This window comes from Scardinius erythrophthalmus, assembly GCF_964197995.2.
Source record: "Scardinius erythrophthalmus genome assembly, chromosome: 25".
NCBI lineage: Eukaryota > Metazoa > Chordata > Actinopteri > Cypriniformes > Leuciscidae > Scardinius > Scardinius erythrophthalmus.
The window spans coordinates 27,931,637-27,948,709 of NC_138245.1; the positions used below are offsets into that span (position 1 = coordinate 27,931,637).

General features: G+C 36.6%; 3 protein-coding genes across 6 annotated transcripts; 1 reads left to right on the plus strand and 2 right to left on the minus strand.

Annotated features, from left to right (window-relative positions):
• Nucleotides 1-452: 452 nt before the first annotated feature.
• On the minus strand, nucleotides 453-3,418 carry LOC308685362 (uncharacterized protein; the record flags this gene model as incomplete). The annotated part of the gene is made up of 3 exons (XM_081357065.1): nucleotides 453-2,613; nucleotides 2,696-2,897; nucleotides 3,314-3,418. The coding sequence occupies 3 exons, from the start codon at nucleotides 3,416-3,418 to the stop codon at nucleotides 1,463-1,465; spliced, it is 1,458 nt and encodes a 485-aa protein (XP_081213191.1). The 3' UTR covers nucleotides 453-1,462.
• Nucleotides 3,419-6,168: 2,750 nt separating this feature from the next.
• yod1 (YOD1 deubiquitinase) lies at nucleotides 6,169-10,082 on the minus strand. Of its 4 annotated transcripts, none has more exons than XM_081357424.1 (4): nucleotides 9,668-10,082; nucleotides 9,092-9,147; nucleotides 8,787-9,011; nucleotides 6,169-8,696 (listed from the first exon to the last, which is right to left on the minus strand). In XM_081357424.1, the coding sequence occupies exons 3-4, from the start codon at nucleotides 8,992-8,994 to the stop codon at nucleotides 7,999-8,001; spliced, it is 906 nt and encodes a 301-aa protein (XP_081213550.1). In that variant the 5' UTR covers nucleotides 8,995-9,011; nucleotides 9,092-9,147; nucleotides 9,668-10,082; the 3' UTR covers nucleotides 6,169-7,998. The 4 variants fall into 4 exon arrangements, with proteins under 4 accessions (XP_081213550.1, XP_081213553.1, XP_081213551.1 ...); XM_081357427.1 differs by having other exon boundaries at nucleotides 8,787-9,001; nucleotides 9,668-9,705; XM_081357425.1 differs by lacking the exon at nucleotides 9,092-9,147 and having other exon boundaries at nucleotides 9,668-9,716.
• Nucleotides 9,832-13,233, plus strand: snrpe (small nuclear ribonucleoprotein polypeptide E). The gene is made up of 5 exons (XM_081357428.1): nucleotides 9,832-10,323; nucleotides 10,615-10,641; nucleotides 11,098-11,160; nucleotides 12,832-12,910; nucleotides 13,019-13,233. Exons 1-5 carry the CDS (start codon nucleotides 10,270-10,272, stop codon nucleotides 13,072-13,074), a joined length of 279 nt encoding a protein of 92 aa, XP_081213554.1. The 5' UTR covers nucleotides 9,832-10,269; the 3' UTR covers nucleotides 13,075-13,233.
• Nucleotides 13,234-17,073: the final 3,840 nt, after the last annotated feature.

Below are 17,073 nucleotides of genomic sequence, written 5' to 3' on the forward strand. Positions count from 1 at the left end.
AAAGTTCACAATGTACAAAACAATGCATTTAACAGTAGGGTTGTACTTTATGTTACAGTCCTGTTCTGTTCCCCATGTACATACCATGTACTTATTATAGTAATTACAATAACTAGGTACTAACCCCGAACCTACTCCTAAACCTAACCTTAACCCAAGTAGTTACCTTATATTACCCAGTACTTTCTTAGGTAAGTGCACGTTCTGTAAAGTGAAGTGCAACCAACCGTACTGTATTTTCCATGTATTTTTATTGATCTATTTGCACTGGTATTGAACTAGTTATATTTTTCACTATGGTTTCGCTATCAACCCCAAGCATATCACCTGGAAAGGTTAAAATGGTTGGTTATGCAAAGCACATTGTTGGGATATGGATATAGTTTAGGCATAATATCTGATCATAGAGCACAGCAACCAGACACTGAAACCAAGTGAGACATTTTATGCTGAAATTATTGCTTTATTCTCATGTGTTCAGTGGTTAAACATTGTCATAATTTATTGCTGCTTTCCGTGTGCATTATGGTGTGTATTCGATTAGACAAGCAACCGTGAAAGGGCAACTGTTAACTGAGTCAATACAAACAGAAGGAACCATTCTCAGTGTAAGTCATGAACTAGGTCACATTCCGAGATAAAGAACTTTAATGACAGATGAATCTGAGAGGCCAGGTAACATGAACACCAGTCTGTTAATGCACTAATCCACCGAAGTGCTGTGTCAGATCTCACTGGCCGGCGTGTAAAATGAGGAGTTTGACTGATAGCTGATCTTTGGGAGACAGGGTTCCTCGTGTTCAAGAGTCTCTGATGCAGGAGACACACTGCATTTTATTTGTAAAACAGGCTTATTCATAGACAGATTTTCTGAAAGCATGCTTTCAATAGCAAGATCAAAGAGTAATTTAAGGCTTGTCTACTTTCAGCCAGTTCGAAATGAAATATGCTTAAGTTCACCTGGAAAAGTAAACATACATTGAAAACTATTGACAAAAGACAATGGACCTTTTTTGCCCACGAGATCTCGATGAAATTTCGCTAACGTGACTGCACCTTTCGTCATTATTTAGATTCAGTAAATAATCAACTAAAATTAATTAAAATTGAAAAAAGTGAACAGTGCAATTTCTGTGCCAATAGTGCTACCAAACAGAATTGCAAAAATAAGGACCGTTTTTCCATCAAATGCCGAAACTTGCGACATTGGTTGAGCTGATGCTGCTATTTTGGTCGGGATGTTCAAACAATGTTTTAAAAGCACCTGTCAAACATGAGATCGCTGCAATAGCAAACCACAATGATCCAATCAATTCCCAATGGACAAAATCAAGTCCCACCCAACATTTTTTCTTGGTTAAGCCGTTTCACTCACAATAGACAAGAAAAGACAATCGCCACTTCTGTTTCATGACCATTTCATGCTGTCTTTAAAAACCGGAGAGCATACAGACTACTAATCTCATTTTTTCAGTAATCCAAGCTTTCGTAATGCCTCTCTCCGATCCCTTCCGATGCTGGGAACCGGCACGTTTAGGCTTTTGGAATGAGATGATGATACGTGCAACACATCTTTTCTGGGTATCAATTCATTAGCATCTATTTGAGTGTCTTTAAGGTGGTTCTTGGTCCCTGCTTCAGAGGAACATGACTTTTGATTCTTAGAAACCTGATTTATGACTGTGATGTTAGAACCTGACAGTCCCATCCCAGGGAGTTCCAGTGTGGCAGATTTCCCGGTTGAAGTCATATCAGCATGTTGCGGAGGTGAAGAAGCTGTGGCAAGATCGCTCACGGACTTCTGGTGGAGAGGATTGCAACTTTGTATTGGCTGGTTTATTCGTCCTCCAGATCTTGCAGGGATACTAGGATCAAGACGTTCACTTGTGGTCTGGTTTTGCTTCAAGTTTGCTGGGGATTGGGAATGCTTTAGTTGTTGACAGACTGGGTTCTGTGTGTCCTCCTTGAGGAGACCTAACTTGCTAAGAGCCTCCACTCTTACTTTCTCTGGGTTCATTAATTTATCTACTGTCAATACCCCAGAGCAAGGCATGGTTGAGTCAATCTTAGTGTTGGAGGCTTCTTCCTGGTTCATTGGGACTTTGTGTGTGGTTTTCATTTTAGGTTTAGGGGCCACAGGTGGAGGAGTGGGCTTGGAGCCTCTACTTGTCACAGAGTTGTCTCCCACTAGATCGTTATTTGTAGAAACCTGCTGTCCTTCGGTTTTGGCTTCAGTTTCATTGGTTTTCCGCATCGATGCACTCTTGCGCAGCTTCACCAGAGCCTCATACGAAAGGGGTCCTCTACGTGCCACATTCTCTGGCTGCTCATTATTCTGGTGTTCTTCCACTGTATCTTTGCTGCCTTTGATTTTATACGGAGGTGGTATCACAGCCACACTGACCTCTTCTTGAGCTTCTTGATGGAGCTGGGCACTTCCAGAAGCCACTTTAGGTGCCGTCTTTTTCTGGGATGCAGCTAATCCAGGTCTGGTTTGAATTTGCGAGTTATGGTTCGCAAGGACAAATGGAGTAGGGACCATAAAATTCAGAATTTCATTTTGCACCAAGCTGCTAGATGACAGTGGACCTTCATATTGGCTTTTGGGCACATCTACAATCAAGAAATGTATTTAAGTGTATTATCAGAAATAGTTAGGAGTTATAAATACTAAAAGAACTATTGTTTAATGCACCTTGACTAGGGACCTTGTTGAGTCCTATTGACGCAGAGAGGTGGGCCGCTTTGTTAGCCACGTTTCCTCGAGCTGGCAGCTGCTCAGACTCGTCATTGGACAGGCCGCTGTCATCCTCCGTATCCAGTGACTGAATGGTCTCCTCTAGGTACATGAGACAAGCCTTCTCCTCAGCAGAGAGATACTCCAGACTTTCATCACTCTGAAACAAAAATTGCTCACATGAAATTTGTGACTGGGTCATAATATTTGTTGTGAGTTTAATATGTGATGAGAAAAAGGATAGTTCACCCAAAATGGAAATTATTCACTGTCATGCCATCCCAAACCTGTATTTCATCTGTGACTGTTTTTGTCCAAACAATTAAAGTCAATGGTGTCCAAAAATAACACTGAACCCCTTTGACTTTCATTGCATGGACAGAAAAAACTTCCCCAGTTTGTAAAAAAAATATTCTTTTGTGTTCCCCAGACAAAAAAGAGAGTACATTTTCATTTTTGGGTCAACTATCTCTTTAGCAATGTTTCATCCACAACTTCTATACACATCAAAACAACATATCTAATAACTATATATACAGTATGTCTTCAAATTCATAAAATAAAAGTATGTCTTACAAAGCATGAGTTGAAGCTGACCACGCTGTCACAGCTGCCATTACTGTCAATCTCGCCCACTGTGTCAAGGACATTGCCATCTTGCGACATGTCACGTATCGGCATTGCAAATTACGAAAAGTTCATTAAAAGTGTTGATGAAACTGCATTGCACCTAAAAATAGAATTAAAAAAAATTGCAACTTTAGTGTCTGGATATGCATCCTTTGGAAAAGTTTGGTAGAGCAATTGTAGAACAATCAATTAAAAACAATCATATACCAAAAAGGTCATGAATTTAAAAGAGCCAGCAGCAATTATTTCTGTGTACAGTATATTAAATGATCAGATGATGTTGAATGAGATTACAGCAGACGTTACACTGAGCTTCTTTAGTTGGATCAAGTCCGGCATGAATGGAAGACAACGAATCATCGGTTTGTTTAAAGATAAAGATAAAAAAGAAATTCATCTCATCATGTTTAATTCTTTAACATTTAGCAGAAATGGTTTCATTTATTCCAGCTTATAAAAAAAGATCAGAAAGAACTATGTCGATACACTTTGCTTTATTAGTTGTTACGTAAAACGCTCTCACTGTTGTAAATTTGAATATGACGTGGATGATGATAAAGCATTTTATTCTTTCAGTGATGGTGTATATTGTGTGATATCATGCAAAATTAAAAAGAATATAAAGAATAAAGCTATCATCAGTATTGTAGGACATACTTGTTTTCAGATCCCACAAATTAACATTATATTTAAGAGCTGTAATAATTTAACTGTAATCAGTGAACCATATCTCAATGGCTGTAAAAGCAAGGTCCATTTTTACCGGCATAATAAACCCACTAGCCTTTTTCTAATGTGGTTGTTAATCGGATGCTTGGTTCTTTTTGTAATTGTAACACAAATATGCACTTTGACACAACATAATGTCTTTTATGTAGCTCTAGAGAATTCATATCTATGATCATAACACTAATAAATTTCATGACTTTATTATGCATACAGGGTATATGGCCTGTATTACACAATACAGCACACAATGTTATCTGGTCTAAGGGTGTGTGAAACTCTCACTGTAAGAGACTACACTAGAAATAAATTCACAGTGTTTCAACACTTGGGTAAGAAAAGAAAAAAAGAAAACACTTGGGTAAGACATTATACAAAAATGTAAATTCTATCATCATTTACTCACCCTTATTCTGTTCCTAAACCTGTATGAGTTTCTCTCTTCAACTGAACACAAAAGAAGATATTTTAAAGAATGTCGGTAACCAACCAGTTGATGGACCCCATTAACTTCCATAGTATTTGTTGTACCTACTATGGAAGTCAATGGGGTCCATCAACTGTCTGGTTACCGACATTCTTTAAAATATCTTTTGTGTTAAGCAGAAGAAAGAAATTCACACAGGTTTGAAACAGCTTGAGTGTGAGTAAATGATGACAGAATTTACATTTTTGTGTGAACTATCCCTTTAAGTTAATAATCAATATTGCTGAACAACTTGAAAAAATAAGAGCAAATGCTATAAATTAAATTCTATTTTAACTGATACATTTCAGTACATTATTTTACAATTGCAAAATTAATTTACTATTCTTCTCTGCTTAAAATTCCTTATTTGCCAACCCCTTTAATTAAAATCTTAAGAATACTCATACACAGAAATAAATATATGAAGCATGAAACATGGCTTAATAATAAAAGCTTACCTTTAGTGCAGAAACGAGTTAGATAGCAGCTCAGCAGGTTCACGTGCTTCTACAGTGTCAGTGTCACTGTCAGTACTGTACATAGGGAAATCTTCGACCAATCATTTTCGTTTTCTCTTACAGCAGCCAATTAGAGAACAGACCGGTGAGCGTAGACAATAAAACCAACGTTCGTCTCAAAATCAAAATCTTTAGATACGGCGGGGGGAAAAGATGCGTCAATACACACTTATTTACCTATACGACTTCTCTGCACACGTCTGTAGTGACAAACACATGATGACTGAAAGTGTCAAGAGGATCACCTGCAAATCCTAGTTAATCGCGTTATTAGGGGTTTCTTAAAATAACATTAATTTAATCCCCGTCAACTGGAACTGATTTGATCCTGTTTCTCTGACTGAGATTCATTATGTTTTCACACCATCTATATACAGACTATTGAGAGGTTTTAACATTTATTTCTTTATCTATTATCTATGCTCCTGGTCCAATCGTGACTAGTAATACTACTTATTCCAGTAGTGACTAAAATATATTAAATTACTCACTATTTACTCACTAAGGAATAATTACTACCTAATGAACGAGATACAGGATCACGGTCACATAGTTAGAGTGTATGGCAAGCCGTTTTAGCCTAAAATGTTCTCGTCGTAATTGCATTTTTACTAGTAAGAATTAAATTAAAGAGCTCTACAATTCAATTCTTACTAGTAACAATTTGTAGAGCTCTCTAATAATTTCTAGTTATATAAAATACTAGTTTAAGGAATAAAGGTTAAAAGGCACATGCAAACCAGATTTCTACAGAATATCGGGTGGTAGCCTATGCGCCTGCGCAAAACTTGGCGCCATAATGCAGTAGGTTGGCTGACCACAATGGTTGATTAACCAGACGATGCGACTGTTTAATTTACATGTTGCTAGGTGGTTGTGAGGCCATTCAAGACCTTGTGAGGTCAGCATTGGGTTTCCTGTTTCAATAGGAATTATGAACTGCTTGGCAAAATAAAATAATTACGGTTAGGTTTGTACAAATCAGTGTTGGCAACTGTAGCCTATTAGTGATGCTTTCCTTAGTAAACACCACTAATTAGTTAAGATTTAGGCACAAAAAAAAAAAAAACGTACAGCTGACAACCACAGAATATTTATATAGATCAATTCAAGTTTATTTATCATTAACCCAGTATAACCAGTGATTTTGTAGCAATGAGTGTTGGACATGCAGTTTCTCACTCAAAGTTACCTTAGAGTAGGTAAAACACTGATCACGGCCATTTAGAAAAACCACTGCAAAATAAAAAAGTCATTTGGCCTTACAATGGCACCATTTCTTCTTCAAAAAAAGGCTGCAAACAAGTAAACAACAGTGTGAATAGTACCTGACTGAAAAATACTGAGAAGGTACATCGTGAACAGGCCTTACAAGATGTCTTCTCTCTAAAGTTCATAAACACTCTCTAATATTAAGATGCTTTGCTACACTAAATGTGTTTCTAAACCTCTGATATCATCCCTGTGAGAAGGAAAAAGTTCAATATGACATATTTCTCAACTTAAAATGCAAAACGAAAGTCACTACAATCACTCAATCCAAACAATATGTCAGTCACTTGAGAGAGAATAAACACATTTGCATAAAACTATCTTGTGTGGTCATTTCAAGAAATTACACAAGAGCCCAAAATCTACAGATTCACAAAATAGTTCAGTAAAATCCACTCTTTCCAGCGAACTAGCTTACTCAAAATGTGTAAAACCATACTGAGGATTCAGGAACACAGTTGATCTGTGACTATTTCAAGTAACAGGTACAATGGAGCCAGTGAACATAAGACTTAATGTAGTGCCATCGATTGTTCAGAAGCTGTGCGTATGACCTTAAAAAGACAGATAATATAAATACAGTAATGCCATGTTTAAATTATCATGAAAGGCATATCTTTAGCTGTGTTCCATAGTTTTGAAATACTATCCAGAAGCACTTTATGTCTGGAAATATTAACATATATGATTCATTAGTTAAAAAAGGAACAATTGTTATGCCTTATACAATAACCCATTAAAAGTTTCATTAGTTGTTAGATACTACTAAGAGTTTAGCTAGCATTGTCAAACGGTTGTTACTCACACATCTCTTCAGGACATCTTTGAGCTGCAGACAACAGAAAAGTGTTAACATGAGGTCATGGGTGAATCTCACGAAAACATGTCTAGGTCACATTTGACAGCAAAATTAAAAGATGTAGTTATGTTTAGTTATATTTACCATAAAGAAAACGATTTTACGACCATTCAAAAAATAATTGCATTATTTTCATGACGTTAAATGTAATACAATAATTTTAAGTTTACATTAAAATTACAGTAATTATATAAATTTAATCAGCGTGAATGCAAAGCAGTACAATCAATACTATGATATATAAATAATTTAAAATATAAATAATATCAAATTAGAATTTAGTGGGGTAATGTACCTAGCTGTCATAAAAATTAAATCACAATGCAATTTTTTTTTAAATATTAATGGTGGTGAATGGTGTTATAAGATATATTTGTGTGTATATACACAATAAAAACATGTCTTGGAAAGAAATATGACCTGGATGCGTTTCGCGAGATTCACACTAATACTAGTATTATAATCATTGTAAATCAGTTTAATCAGTGGAGAATCCCTGTAAAATTTGGTTTGAAGAGACGCTTTGTCATCATATCAGGCAACAGACTCAAAAGCACGAGCACAATTTAACACTTCAACCTCAAGAGTAAACCAAAGCTGAAAGAATACTGAATTCTCAGGATCAAAACTCGTCACATAAAAGTCTCTTGAAGCCGCTAGACAATGTGAGGTAGAGGACTGAACCAAGCTGGAACAGGCAGCAGTGAAAGAGCGGGTACCATGTCAGGTGGCGTGGCAGTGACGCGGCCAAGGTGGGGGTGATTTCAAGGATGGAGCGAAGAGAGCGTCACACCTCCCCAAAGTTGGTGTGCCCGGTCTCCTTCGCATGCTCCCTTGCTTCTTTCTGCCCCACCAGGCCAGTCTGGCACACCATGCAGCGCAGAGCGAAGCGGTTGACGTCCGTGAACTGACGTTTCCTCCGCGCCTCGTCCGCGAGCTCCAGCGCCTGGGCCAAAATGATGTCATCGGTGGTGGAGAACACAGTCTGTGCGGGAACATCTGAACTGGGCATCACCTTTTGGAGAGGGTCATAATGAATACCATCATAAATAAGCAGCACTCGTTTAGTGTAACCCACATCCTCGCCGAAGCGGTCCACGCGCACAGTCTGAGTGTCGACGACGCAAATCTCACACTGGAAGAACTTAGAGAGGATTGAAACCTCAATGGCACCTCCCCACGTGTCATCTCGACGGATCCAGGCACAATAGTCCTCGTTAGTCTTGCCCAATACCGCCTCCGAGTACGCAGTGGGGTCACTGGCTACTATTTGTGCGATGAGCCCACGCATTTCCGGCGCACAGGCTGGGTCGTACACACCCCCTTCCATTACGAAGTGCACACTGGTAAACAGACAAGAGTTGTCGGCAGGGACGACGCGGCGCTCTAGAACAGGAGCCAGGTCAAAACTGGGACCTTTGGTGACAGTGGCTTGCACTTGGGGTTTGGGTTTGTTCTTCTCCTCCTCTACAATCAACGTGTCTCCTGGAACAGTAAACATATCAATGACCAACACTGAAAACTAAGTATGAACAAATGTGCATGATAGGATTTATAAACAAGGACAAGTCAAACCTGATTTGATAGGGTAGTCTTTGAGGTGGGCTTCCCCATCGCGTAGATCCAGACTGGATGGTGGATAGCCTACCATGATCTTCTGTACATCACATGGTATTCCTGTTAGCTCCTCAATCTTATCTTTAAGCTCCTGAACGCAAGATTGGTGTGTAAGGCCCTGCATCAGATGGGTCCCGTTTTTGGCTTTGCACCGCAGACGTAGCATCCTGTACCTATTCAGTTCTGAACACAGAACAGTTTCATGAACCAAAATCATATGAAGTTAATAATAATAATTACATATGAAGCCTAATAATACTGACCATATGCAACAATAATTATCAGGGGAGGAAAAGCACACAATTATCCAGTTTATTTTCTGAAAAATATTCAAACATTTTAATGATTTATACAGTTCATGAATACATAATACATAAATACATACATGGATAAATGAAAAATATATTAAAGGCATTACAAATATATTCCAATATCACTAGAGATCATGGACAATCCATGATCTCTAGTGATACTGGAATATATTTGTAATGCCTTTAATATATTTTTCATTCATTCATGTATGTATACTTGAGTTACTTAAACAAAAACAAAAGAATAAAAACAATATATATAATTACTAATTTAATTTCACCTAAGCAAAAGTATAATGAGTTTTAAAAATATAAATGTCAATGTTTACAACAATCTAAGCTAGGCTAACGTTAATTGTTAGCCAGGCTACAGATACCGTGACAAAACCTTAGCTGATATATCTTATAAGGAAATCACCTTAAATTTCAATATAAAGGGAATTCTTTCACTATAAATACGTACTCTAAATATAAATAGGAAAATGGTCTTATATAGAAAAGTCACGGGTGGCTCGATGCAAAACTCACCATTCACCACTGAGCGCCTTTTAAAACAACAACAATTGACACAGTGACCGAGCGGAAATACGTGTAAAACGTCACATACTCTTGTGTACTACGTCCTGAAAACGACACAAAATGCATACGTCAAAATGTATGTTTATATATTTGTAACTGTTAACATTACATTTCAAGCAGTATCAACAGAGTCTTGATATATTAAGATGTTACATGAAATAGGTGTACTTTAGTTAATGTAAAAATGTATATGTCGCAACGTAGAGACATTTCAAATGAACCATTGAACGCAAAATCAGATTTAAAATGGTGAAAATCGTGTATTATTGCACAACCGAATATATTTGTGTGTATGTGTTTTTAAATAATTATTATTGTAATGTATTTGAATGATAGATTTGAAAACACCGATCTGTAATGTCTCTCCCGGCCACAAGCAGCGTTACATATAACCAACGACTCAATTTGTGTGCGTCATTCCGTTTCCGGAAGTGCGCCGCCATTGAAACACCAGCAACCAACGTGAGATTTTCGTTGCCGCGCCAAAAAACATTATATTTAATTGTACATTGATTACCTCTTCTAATTATATCTGAATATTATTGGGAAGAATGGCGTACAGAGGACAAGGACAGAAGGTTCAGAAGGTTATGGTGCAGCCCATTGTATCCTTTCAGACCGCACAACTGCATCGGCTTCTTTCCTTTGTAGATATATTTTGATTTTAAAATATTGATAATTGTATATTGAATTAAGTATTATATAACTATATCTGGCTTTAAGAATGCAGAATATTTGATCAATATATGAGATGTTTGCATTAGTTTTGTGTTGGTCCTGTTGATCGGCTAAGTTACAAATGAATGAATGCTTTTAAAATTATTAGATTCATATTTTGGATGACAGTATAATGTTAGTATGCTTATATTTGGTTGTTTCCTTAATGGCACCATCAGAACCTCATTTTCAGGTATCTACAGAATGTAAGTTTAAATTTAATTTTACCTTTCCCTATGTACATTTAAAATCTCTCTCTCTCTCTCTCTATGTGTGTGTGTGTGTATATATATATATATAGCATTTACACTTTTGTTTTGTTTGGATAACAATACCTGCAGCGATATTTTTAAATCCACGTCATATGATGGATTGACTATAATTATAATTGTTTTGTTTTTTGGAAATAGTGTCTTTCATACAGAAACTTGTTTACGCCACATAATTATAAAATAATAAAGATAATTGTGAGTTTTTTTTCCCTTGCAATTTTGAATTGCGAGATAAAAAGTTGCTAATTAATTTTTTTATTGTGTGGCATAAACATACAGAGCCCCTGGAGGGACCTTTGCAAAAAAAAAAAAAAAATTATATATATACACATGATACTCCAGGAAGACGAAATGTAAATGAGTTACTAATAGGTTTTCCCTTCCCTGCAGCGTTCTCGAATCCAGGTGTGGCTCTACGAACAGGTCAACATGCGGATAGAGGGGTGCATCATTGTGAGTAAAAACAACACGTCTCAAATTTACTGTTAAAGGGACAGTTTGCCCAAAAATGAAAATTCTGTCATTACCATGGCTTACTCACCCTACACAAATGAAGATCTTTTTAATGAAATCTGAGAGTTTTGAAGCACTTTGTCGCTTCAAAAAGTTCATAAGGAAATTGTAAAACTAAATCCATATGAATTGAGCGGTTTAGTAAAAAAAATCTGAAGAGACTTGAACGCTTTATATGATGAACAGATTTAATTTAGGCTTTTATTCATATGAAAACATTGATCAGCGAACAAACAGAAGCTCAACCAAACCTGCTTGAACTGCGTAATAGGGATGGGTGATATGGACTTAAAAATATATCACGATATTTTCTGGTATTTATTGCAATAACAATATCAATGACGATATAAATTATAGTACCATCTACCACTGTTTTCGGCTACAAGTGAAGGCTGCATACATTGAGAGCCTCAGAAACACAAACATTGATCAAATCTAAAGTATAACGTACCCATCATCAAATAGGCTCCTATTATTATATAGTAAAAATCCAAACACCAGCCTTTTAACAACGTTTCTTCTGTAAAAGTGCAGATAATGTCCTGAAGAACATCACACAATAATAATTCAAATCAATTACAAGTTTGAAATGTAAAAAACTAGCAATAATACCGTACTACTACGAATTCTAATGCTAATAACAATTTAAACCGCACTAAGGATTGATGAGCTGCTGGGTTCGTGAATATTAATCACGTCTGCATTTGAGCATTATCTTCTGCTTGCTCAAAGGCTGAATAATTCCACATGAACTCTATTATTTTTAGAGGAAAATATAACAAATAATATCGTTTACATGTAGCACGTCAATTCTGCTTGGTAAGTCAGACTCTCTCGCTCTCTCTTCGAGTGTGTGAGAAACACAGCAAAGCGACGGCGAGTCGGGCGCCTCACACTAGTGTTTACTGTGCGTCAAATACACTGCATTCGTTTAGATGAACTGTAATAGTGCGCTTAATGGATCATTTGACGGAGAGCGAACTCTCAAGTGCTCTCATATATATGTGTGTGTGTACCAGTTCCAGATTGTAGAGGTAGTTCCTCGTTTAGCAATAAACTCCGCCTCAGATGAGCTGCGAATTGGTCCCATCATCAACTAGGCTTTATCGTTATTATTGCGGGAATACTAATTCTTATCGTGAGGAGAATTTTTACCGGTATATCGCAAACGATAATATCGCCCATCCCTACTGCGTAACACAGGAATGAACCTCATTGGTTCTCGCACGTCATGTGAACATGCTTTAGCTTCGGTTTACCACAACTGATGTGTGAGTTGATCAATGTTTATATGTGAATAAGCCTAAATTCAATCTGTTCATCATATAAAACAATCGAGTCTCTTCAGAAAATCTAAACCGCTTTATCCAGATGTAAATGGAGGGATAGAAAGCGCTCAATTTCATCAAAAAGATCTTTATTTGTGTTCTGAAGATGAACGAAAGTCTTATGGGTTTGAAACGTCATGAAGGCGAACTATCCTTTTAACACATCTCATTCTCTCCACTCAGCTCATTTTAATCTGTTACTGATGAACTTGTGAAACCATATCTTGCAGGTATGGTCTATGTAAATAAAAGAACTCTTAGATGTTTTCTTTTATGTTTCAAGGGATTCGATGAGTACATGAACTTGGTTTTGGATGATGCAGAGGAGGTTCACATGAAGACCAAGAACAGGAAGCCCCTGGGTAAGTGTGAATTTTGCGACGGTGGCGAGTTGTGCTTTTCAGAGAAATAAAGTTCGCTTGAAGTAAATAAGATAAGATTTGAAAAAAGCATTTTTTTCTCTCCAATAGGACGGGTTATGTTGAAAGGAGACAACATCACATTGCTACAGAGTGTGGCCATTTGATCGTCTGTTAGGAGTTCATCTGGATATCACTTGTTTGCTGTTAGATTGTTGGTTTTACTTTGTTTTCATTTGTCAATATTTGGATTGTTGACCCATGCTTAAAATTGTGGAAATATTTGTTTTTCTAATTTTCCCAAATTAAACCTTTTCTTTTCTCTATTTCAGACTACTTTTTTATGAAGCGTGGGCTAAGTGTTGAAATTAAAATATATTTATAATATTGAGGTTTGGTCTACCATATAAAATCAAGTTTCTCTCTGAAAATTCTTAGAATATGCTATTTTGACCATTAGGTTGAAAATGATTCCTTTCAAAAGTAAAAATTATATTTTTAAAGTCTCTTATGCTCACCAAGGCTGTATTGATTTGATCAGAAATACAGTAAAAAAAAACAAAAAAAAACTTTTTTTTATTACTGTGATGCAAAGCTGAATTTTCAGCATCATTACTCCAGTCTTCAGTGTCACATTTGATGAATAAAGTTCAAAACAACAGCATTTATTTTAAATAGAAAAGTTTTGTAACACAAACATCACTTTTTTTCAGTTTAATGCACGCTTGCTAAAAAATAAATAAAAAATTATATATATTTTTTTAAACATCTGAGACCCCAGACATTTGAACTGTAGTGTTTTTGTGCACTCAAGCAGGACTGCTCATGGACATGGTTCTATGTTGCTTATATTATTTAAAAATACATCCATTTTAATAGTTGGAAGTAATATTTGTTGCTTTTAAAAAAAGTGCAAAGTCCAGTTTACCACGTAACCACTAGAGGGCATTACTTCAGTTCGTCTCGACTGATTTTTAATGGCTAGAATTGTCTATGTAAGATGTTATGTATGGCATTTTATACACCTTTTTAAAAATGAAGAATTTTTATTGTACTTTTTTGTTGCTTTTTATAGTAGGCTACTTTAGATACGTTTAGTGTTTATGTTCAAATGTCGAGGTGAGCACAGTATTGTAAGTGCATGTTACTCGCACAGCCCAATGATAGCCTACAAACTGCAATTCCTGACCTTTCAAACTCAAAAGTTCATTTTGGTCACAAACGTTACGTGTGGGATTAAATGGGTTAACAGGCTTTTAACCAAAACAGCTAGCTGTTAAAAGTACACAGCAGGTAATTTATTAGAGAAAAGCTGTTTCCGCCACTGAGTAAAAAATAAAAAAGGTAACTGACACCTGTATCTCGCAATTCTGTCTTTTTGTAAGATATGAAGTCCGACAAAAAAAGTGAGATAAAGCCTCTGTTACCTTTTGTAAAAATAAAAGAGAAAATTTAATTCTGAGGCCGAAATAAGTTCCAAAGATAACTTGCTGAGAAGTTTGAAACTTGTTGGTCCTTTTATTTGTGGCTAAACAATTTATTTAATACAATATTCCTTTTCAAGATTCTAAACAACTAGAGTAGACTATACAAAATAAATGAAATAAAAAAAGCAATGTTTAAAAAATTACAACACAGTTGCAGTTATAAAGTCGTAGGCTATGATATGTGCAGCAAAGCCATGTTTAATCTAATGATTGTTCAATACATTTGCATAGTTCTTTATCTGAGCGCTGTTGTTTTGCAGTAGGCTATGTGGTATAGTTTCAAATCCCCCGTTTTGTGTTTGCCTCCCTCGAAAAATACAATAGCTAATTTTAAGCTTATACAGCTTTAGATTTCAATAACGGTTTTCTTCCTCAAGGGGAAGTTTGATAAAAATCTGGAAATATGAAAACAGCATCAAGTCAGCAGTGCTGAGATAGGTTTGCCAGAGAGCAGGAAAGCTGTACTTTGAAATCTGAGGCAGTGGTTGGTGAGTAGCTACTATAGATAGGGACTCACTGCCAAACCTGTGGAGGAAGCGGTATCTAAATCACGAGTAAGAGCTTTGCGTGTCTCAGAGCCGGAGAACCAGATGCAGCCGTGAGGCTCATCGGGAGGAAGTCAGTTGCTGACTCCAGAGAGTTTAAGCTCACTTCATAACTGCGACCACACGCGTTTAGTCGTTCACTGTGGGTTCAACCACAGTAATGTTGCATAAAGTCAGTCCCCTTGTGAATATATCGGTGCATCTTCTTCGCTGGGGGCTTTTAAAGGTATAGGCCTACATGGCATGCTCAAAATTGCTCGAGCTGAGGTATTTTGCTTTCTTTTTCATATGAAAATGAAAGTGTCCAGAATTCCCAAAACTGCGCAAAATCTTAAAGGGTTAGTTAACCAAAAAAAAAAAAAAAAGAACATTCTGTCATGATTTAGCCTCACTCTCATGTCGTTCCAAACCCGTAAGAATTTCGTTCATCTTCGGAACACAAAAGATCTTTTTGATGAAACCTGAGAGATTTCTGCCCCTCCATTGACAGCTACGCAACTACCACTTTGAAAAGTTTATAAAGAGATCATAAAACTAGTCCATATGAAGTGAGCGGTTTAGCCCAAATTTATTGAAGAGACACGATCGCTTTAGCTCACAGATTTCATCAAAAAGTTCTTCATTTGTGTTCCGAAGATGAACGAAAGTCTTGCAGGTTTGGAACGACATGAGGGTGAATGAATGATTTATTTTTTATTTTTGGGTGAACTATCTCTTTATACACACTCATGGTCTTATTGTAAACGATTCATTGTTGCGCATTATTCTAACAAAACTCTTTGATTTTGCTCATTAAAATAATAACTTGTTTTTATTGAATGACTTTCCTTTTCAGCTCATGTCTTAGGTCTTTTCACAATCAAATCCCAATGGATAAAAATACAACCCTACTATTTGTTCTTGTTTGGAATTGCATAGGCCTACTCTTAATTTATCTGCAGTATAGTGTGTGTGTAGTGTGCACAGTTTGTGAATTTTTTGGTGTATATGAAAAAAAAAATGAAACAAATTTTTTAAAAGCCTGTTACCAAGGCAACATTTCTCTATTTCTTTTAACTTGTTAAACTTGACATACTAAAATAATTAATTTTTAAAACTATATAGATATTTAAAAGTCAAAATGACTTGGATTTTATATATATATATATATATATATACTAATTCAAACTCATGAAGTATTAATAAAAATATAACAGTATATCTAAAATAACAAAGGTACAATACAAAAACGCCAACATGGCAAAGAATACTATATCCCGCAATCCAGTGTGCTAGACATATAAAATAATTACAAATAATTAGTAATTTTAGATCTCTAGAGGTGATGTGGCCACTGTGGTTTTCCGGTCATACTCTTCCAAGCACACTTCTACACTTAATGACTCACAGTTTCCTTATATTATGCAAATCCCATCCTACATAGGGACTTCCTTTCCTCTCACCCCAGGCAAAAAACCAAATAGACAGTCCGTTTCTGCCGTGACCATCCGGCTATGGGAAACCAAGCAAAAGGCTTTGCAGGCAGGTCGACCCTTGCTGGGTTTAGCCGTCGGAAACACTGCCCAGGTCAGATTGGCATCCTGGAGCTCCCGAGGGGCCTTCCTGTTCCAGCAGGAGTGATTGTTGTGAGCGTGTCCTTTGTTCTCCCTTCCCCCGATCTGACCTGTCTCCTACCTCGGCTCCGTCCAGACAGGTTCAGACTGAATGCTTTCATTGCCCTCAACATCCATCGCCATCATCCCTGATGTCTAGTTCACTCACATGTTTGTGCACTGATGTTGTTTTTGTTCACTGTAAGGATAGTGTCTGTGTGCGTATCCAAACAGGAGTTGCTTTCACATTAAAAAGTGATTTTAAAAAGACTTTGGGTAATTTATCTGACTGCCATCCTCTCTGTCTAGAAAGAGTGATGACCTGTTTGTTTTCATTGTTCTGAACCGAGGATGAAAATACTTCATGTAAAGACTCAAATAGCTCAAACAAGAATCGTAAACCTGGGAAAGTGACTTTTCTGTAAATACATTTTTTGTAATTCAAAAAAACAAAAAAAGATGTATGAGAAAAGGCACTTATATTTCTGAAAAACCAGTCTGTTTCCGTTTCAAGATAATGATTTGATAAGGCCGGAGATCAG

Bases quoted from the DNA above. Each gene is read 5' to 3' on its own strand.
- yod1 (XM_081357427.1), bottom strand. The intron at 9,002-9,091 runs GTCAGTATTATT...AGAACTGAATAG, and splicing joins GATAATTATTGTTGCATATG to GTACAGGATGCTACGTCTGC. The intron at 8,697-8,786 runs GTTTGACTTGTC...TTACTGTTCCAG, and splicing joins AGACTACCCTATCAAATCAG to GAGACACGTTGATTGTAGAG.
- snrpe (XM_081357428.1), top strand. From the start codon at position 10,270: ATGGCGTACAGAGGACAAGGACAGAAGGTTCAGAAGGTTATGGTGCAG. The intron at 10,642-11,097 runs GTAAGTTTAAAT...CCTTCCCTGCAG, and splicing joins TTTTCAGGTATCTACAGAAT to CGTTCTCGAATCCAGGTGTG. The intron at 11,161-12,831 runs GTGAGTAAAAAC...TTATGTTTCAAG, and splicing joins GGATAGAGGGGTGCATCATT to GGATTCGATGAGTACATGAA.